At 35.9% G+C, this 6,066-nt stretch overlaps 1 protein-coding gene across 1 annotated transcript; it reads right to left on the bottom strand.

Annotated features, from left to right (window-relative positions):
* Positions 1-1,770: 1,770 nt before the first annotated feature.
* LOC109215345 (sugar carrier protein C-like) lies at positions 1,771-5,179 on the bottom strand. Its single transcript, XM_019379388.1, has 3 exons — positions 4,987-5,179; positions 2,597-3,220; positions 1,771-2,442 (listed from the first exon to the last, which is right to left on the bottom strand). The coding sequence occupies exons 1-3, from the start codon at positions 5,104-5,106 to the stop codon at positions 1,951-1,953; spliced, it is 1,236 nt and encodes a 411-aa protein (XP_019234933.1). The 5' UTR covers positions 5,107-5,179; the 3' UTR covers positions 1,771-1,950.
* Between the last annotated feature and the right edge of the window lie 887 nt (positions 5,180-6,066).

The following is a 6,066-nucleotide window of genomic DNA, read 5'->3' on the forward strand; positions in this document are numbered from 1 at the left end:
ATTAGGACCATTATCAGCATAGCAGCTGCCAAGGGTTGGCCTCTATTTCAGATGGATGTCAGTAATGCTTTCTTACAAGGGGATCTCTATGAAGAGGTTTATATGCAGCTACCTCAAGGATTTCATAAACAGGGGGAGTTGAAAGTGTGCAAGCTTATGAAATCCCTCTATGGTCTTAAACAAGCATCTAGGCAATGGAACATAAAGCTCACCGATGCATTTGTTCAGAATGGTTACAAACAAAGTCTTTTTGATCATTCCCTATTCACAAAGCAGCAAGGAGGAGAGATAGTCATCATACTGGTATATGTAGATGATTTGATGATTACTGGGAGCTCCTCTAACTTAGTCAATGATGCCGAGAAGGTCTTACACAGTAAGTTCAAGGTTAAGGACTTAGGCAAGCTGAGGTACTTTCTGGGAATTGAGGTATCAAGGTCAAAGAAAGGAATGTTGCTCAATCAAAGAAAGTATGCCTTGCAACTAATTTCAGAGGTAGGCTAAAGTGGTGCAAAACCAGTTGCAACTCCTATAGAGTGAATCAAAAATTGACAACTGTGGAGTATGATACATGTGTTGGGAAGACAGGAGATTTAGAGCTGAAAGATAATTCAGCTTATCAAAGATTAATAGGAAGGTTGCTATACTTAACAATCACCAGACCTGATATAAGTTTTGCAGTGCAAACTTTGAGCCAGTTCATGCAAAGGCCCAAAGAGTCACATATGGAGGCAGCATTGAGGATAGTAAGATATATCAAAGGGACACCAGGCATGGGAATACTGATGGAGGCAGGACCTATTGATCAATTAGTTGCTTATTGTGATTCAGACTGGGCATCATGCCTTAATACTAGAAAATCTGTGACAGGATATGTTGTTAAATTGGGAAATTCTTTGATATCCTCGAAATCAAAGAAGCAACCTACAATAAGCAAGAGTTCAGCAGAAGCTGAATACAGAAGTATGGCTGCTGCAACTGCTGAGATTACATGGTTAACAGGATTGCTGGAAGACTTAGGAGTTAAAGTATCCAGACCTATTACATTGTTCTATGACAATAAAGCTGCAATACAAATAGCTGAAAATCCAATATTTCATGAACGGACAAAGCACACAGAAATAGATTGCCACTTTGTTAGAGAGAAAATCAAGACAGGACTTATTACTCCATGTCATGTTCCTTCCTCCTTACAACTAGCAGATCTTCTAACAAAAGGACTGACTGCAGCACAGCATTCCTTCCTAGTCTCCAAGCTTGGTGTGTTAGACATCTTCCACCCTCCAGCTTGAGGGGGAGTATTTAGAATTGTAGAAGTTAAATGAGGGTATATTAGTCATTACACACACGCACATGAAAGGCATGTGTAGGGCAGTTATTATGGTTAAATACTATACTCTCTTGTAATAGAGTTTAGCTAAGAACGAAATAAAAAATTTCTCTCTTCTTCTTCACCCTCTTCTTCTCTGAATTCCCTAGAATCTCGGGTTTAATCTTCCATGCAACTTCAATTCTATCACTTATTCACGTAAATTTGCACTCCCATCTCAAAGTTTAGGACAAACAAAAAGAGAAAACTCTTCTCTTCGTTTTTTTCTTCCTAATTTCTTTTGTTCTGATAGTCAAAGGATGTACTATTTAAAGCATGATTAGTATCCAATGCCGTTTAAAGCTGACAGCTTTAATTTGAACATAGTTTTGAATTATGACCAGATACTTGAAGTTTTGCTTTACAGGACAAAATAATACATTCAGCAAAACAAACAAAAAGCTACACAATTGCTCTGACTAATATTATATTAATTGTTGAGAGGTTGAAATTGAACACAGTAAGTATGTATTTTCTATGCAATAGAGACAAGAGAAACAGTTCAAATCTAACAATGTCATCCCACTAAAATTATACAACAATAAATAAAATTAAAATTAAATCCAAACATCTTCTTTAGCTCATACTATTTTGTAGCCGTTACCCCCTTTAGACATTTCAACAGTTGTTCCATTCCTAGTTCCAGGATAGTCCACTTCAGTCATGAACTTAGACCAGAACCAATGCTCTTTCCACACAATCACCATCTCTTCAATTGGGATATTCTTTGTCTCAGGCAAGAAGAAGTAAATGAAGACAGTCATAATCACAACAAAGAATGCAAAGAAGAGGAACAATCCAAACTTCAAATGACACAACATTGTCAAGAATACTTGTGCCACTATAAATGTGAAGATCATGTTCACTGAAACATTGATACTTTGAGCAGCTGATCGAATTTCGAGTGGAAAAATTTCACTAGGAACCAACCATCCTAGAGGTCCCCATGACCATGCAAATCCAGCTACATAAACACAGATGAATATCACCACGACTATCGCGTACCACTTTGGTAAATCCCCTGGAGTTCCATTCACTCCAAACTTTATAGCTATGCAAATCGACACTGCTATCTGCAGATGTATCAAGAACCAAGTTCAAGTTAGAAATGTGAACTTAATTTTCATACAGAAATATATAAAGAGAAGAATCCACTGACTCTAAATTCTAAATTTGCTACTGAAGACGAACATTATATGCAAGAAAATGGAAAGTAATTTAACTTACTTGGCAAATGAGCATTTGAATACCACCTTCAAGGAACAAGAATCTTCGTCCCAATTTATCAACATAGTAAATAGAAACAACAGTTGCAAGTACATTGACTCCACCAGTAATAACAGCAGACATAAGAGAAGCATCAGCACCAAAACCAATAGTCTTAAACAACACTGGTGCATAGAACATAATCACATTAATTCCAGTAAGTTGCTGGAAAAATGGGATCATAATTGCCATTGTGAGATGTGGCCTATATTTTCTTTGCAACAAATTTCTCCAGGGGTTCTCTATTTTCCTAGAAGCCTCACTCGCCACGACTAAATCATTAAACTCTTCGTCTACATCATCAATGCCTCTGATTCTCTTGAGCCTAGCTTTGGCTTCGTCGTGATTGCCACGTTCGATCATGGAGTTTGGTGTCTCGGGAAGGAAAAGTGAACCTATTGTAATGATCAATGCAGGTACCATAGCACCTCCTAAGCTCAATCTCCATCCCCAATGAATCTTGGAAAAGAAATAGTTCAATATATTTGCTACAAGAATTCCAATTGTAATGGACAGTTGAAAACCTATGTTGAGTGCTCCTCTGTACTTGTATGGAGCCATTTCAGATAGGTATAGTGGAACAGCCTGCAATTAATTAAACCAAAAAAAAAAAAAAAAAGTGTTAATCATCCCCCAAAAAAAAGGGAAAAAAAAACAAAAATGTTTCTAAGGAAAACAAAAGAGCAACAAGAGAAGGAAAATATTGTGTTTCTTTCAAGGGGGCCAGGCCACTTGTTCTTGTCACGATGGATAAGGACAGTCTTAATTAGACTAAGAAAATGGGAACATCATTTCATGATTAATACTATTAAATTTTATGACTTGCTACTTTCTAGTCAATTATAAACCAATTTATTTATAGTACTAAAGTAGTCATATTCATGAGCAAATAGTGTGGAAAAATATTCAGGCGCACGTCACTTTAATGGAGAAAACGAAATACAAACATATCCAAACGGCGAATTAAAGAAGGAGATTTGTTAATCTCAACAACTAGCATTGGATTAAAATATTGTTTATGTGATATCACAACTTGCTGAAGAATATCAAAGCAGATTCATTATTCAAATTAAGCTAGTATATTTTAGACTGAACCAAGGATTTTCAAGGATCTGGTGGTGAAATGTGCAACTGTATACGGTGCATAGTGGGATTTAATTAGCAAAAAAAGTCTTTTTCAAGTCAGGTTAACATCCAATCGACTGCTGATTTCATTTTCTTTTAACCAAAAAATTAAAATAAAAGGGACAATAGAAAAAGATAAAAGCAAATGGAATTAGAAATGTGGGGAAAAGAAGATTTAATTTCTATACATAGCTGTTTAATTTTTTTACCTTTGCGGTTCTTTTTTAACAGTATTTAAAAGTAACATTCATGAGTAGATTTAATAACTTGAAAAATAAGACAAATAACTTTTCGATCAAATTGCATATAAACATTAATTTACAGGATACTCCTATAGGATAAGATAATTTTTTTAACAAAAAAGTGATGACATATGGTTTCAGGACTTTATGGCAAAACATCATGTGTTGCACATACTTGTCTGATCTACGTATTAAGTACGTACTTACTGTTGAAAAATATTCAGATCCGAACTGCGGGAAAAGTGTTACCACCAACTTGCCATTACTATTCCCTCCGGTCCACAATAAGTGACCAGTTTGCTTTTTTGTTTTGATCTAAAATAAGTGTCCATTTATATTATCAAGAAAATATTTAATTTGTTTTTCCAAAATTACCTTGTGTATGTATTCCTAAAAAGTTTTTTACTCCTCACATTAAATTATGCTGCAATATTTAATTAAGGATGGTTTAGTCACACTAACTATTTTTATCTAGAATTTAGTATTTTCGTAATGGCATGGCAAAAGCAAATTGATCACTTATTGTGGACCGGAGGGAATATTTTTTACGGTTTTGAAACTAAGAAATAAATGCATAAACTAAGAAACGTAATTCCATGGCAAAAACCAAAGAAACAGGGGAACCATAGAACAGGACAATCTTGAAATAAATGAACAAAAAGGAAAAAAAAAAAAGAGACAGACACACAGATGATGTTGTTTGTAGAGAAAACCACCATTGTTCGACTGCATAAACATAGTCACATGGTAGTACTGTTTAGAGAATAAACACCAGTTTTGGACTATATTAACAACTTGGCACGACCAACAAACAAATAATTAGGAATATGACCACATGCCAATCTCTTGACTTGATCCACCACAAAAAACAAAACCAAAATGTGCGAATACCTTTTACGGGGTTGTCGGCGTGTACAGAAGTTAAACTCAAAATAAGGACAAACTAGGAATAAATATTGTCGTATAATGGAAATTACAACATACCTGATTGGCAAATCCAATACCAAAACCTAGTAAAATACGACCAACAATGAGCATAGCAACATTCTGAGCAAAGCCATTGATCAAAGCTCCAGCACAGAAGAGGACACCTCCAGAGAGCATAGAAAGTCTCCTTCCAAGTTTTCTGGTGACAGTTGATGCCACCAGAGACGACAAAAGGGCAGCCAAGTACAATTACCCCGCGACTAATAGAGCCATCTGTGGTCCCCCCATTTAATGCGTTGTCAAGATTTTATTGCGCCACATGGCTATACGGCCCCAAGTCACTTACAACGCCCCAAAAATCCACCCGCCCCACTTTTCGGTACAACCTATGGTAAAACAAATATATTTCACCTACCCAATTTATTTAACCCACTGCCTTCATCAAACCCCGTCTTCTTCACCTACTCAGTAATGGTGTGTTAGGGTTTAATTAGGATTGCTATCTGCTTCAATTTGGTGGACTAAAACTGAAGAATCTTTCATTTCTAGCCTTATCTGACTGACTACTCATTGATAAAAGTAAGTATTTACTGATTTGGGTTATCTTTTAGGGTTTGGGAATATTTGGGGTTCGGTAAATGTTGTCTCTTTCTTTTTGTTTAATGGGTCATATGATATTATTATAGTATCCTTTATGCTATTTGTTTTTTATTTTTGTTTGGGGTGGTTCCCAATCGTCTTTGTCCGACATGAAAAGTTAGGTATTTTTTTATTTTTGTATATGTTGTTGGGTGGGTGTTGTCGACATAACTTTTGTGGGTCCTTCTTTTTTGTTAATTTTTTTGTTGTCTATGTGGTATATCTCAGAAGAATGGTCGACAAAGTAGNNNNTCTGAGGGGTAGGTACAGAGACGTCTGTACTTGTTCCCCAGAGTCTATTGAGTTAGGAAAAATCTCTCATTTGTTCTTTCTTGTCGTGCGATTTGGTTTCTTAAATGCTGATTGAATTTCCACTCTGTTCTTTCGCTAGATGGCGAGAGCACGCGCTTCCTCATCCTCCTGATCCATACATAAAACAAACATCGTCATTATAAACCTAGAATGAAACAAATTATAAAACGTAATAGTGATTCATTT

Source organism: Nicotiana attenuata, unplaced genomic scaffold (assembly GCF_001879085.1).
Source record: "Nicotiana attenuata strain UT unplaced genomic scaffold, NIATTr2, whole genome shotgun sequence".
NCBI lineage: Eukaryota > Viridiplantae > Streptophyta > Magnoliopsida > Solanales > Solanaceae > Nicotiana > Nicotiana attenuata.

What these genes read in the sequence shown, in the direction of transcription:
- LOC109215345 (XM_019379388.1), bottom strand. Translation starts at nt 5,106, where the DNA reads ATGCTCTCTGGAGGTGTCCTCTTCTGTGCTGGAGCTTTGATCAATGGC. An exon ending in GTATTGGATTTGCCAATCAG is followed by an intron (nt 3,221 to 4,986) that starts GTATGTTGTAAT and finishes AATTAATTGCAG; the next exon opens with GCTGTTCCACTATACCTATC. An exon ending in TTCAAATGCTCATTTGCCAA is followed by an intron (nt 2,443 to 2,596) that starts GTAAGTTAAATT and finishes ATACATCTGCAG; the next exon opens with ATAGCAGTGTCGATTTGCAT.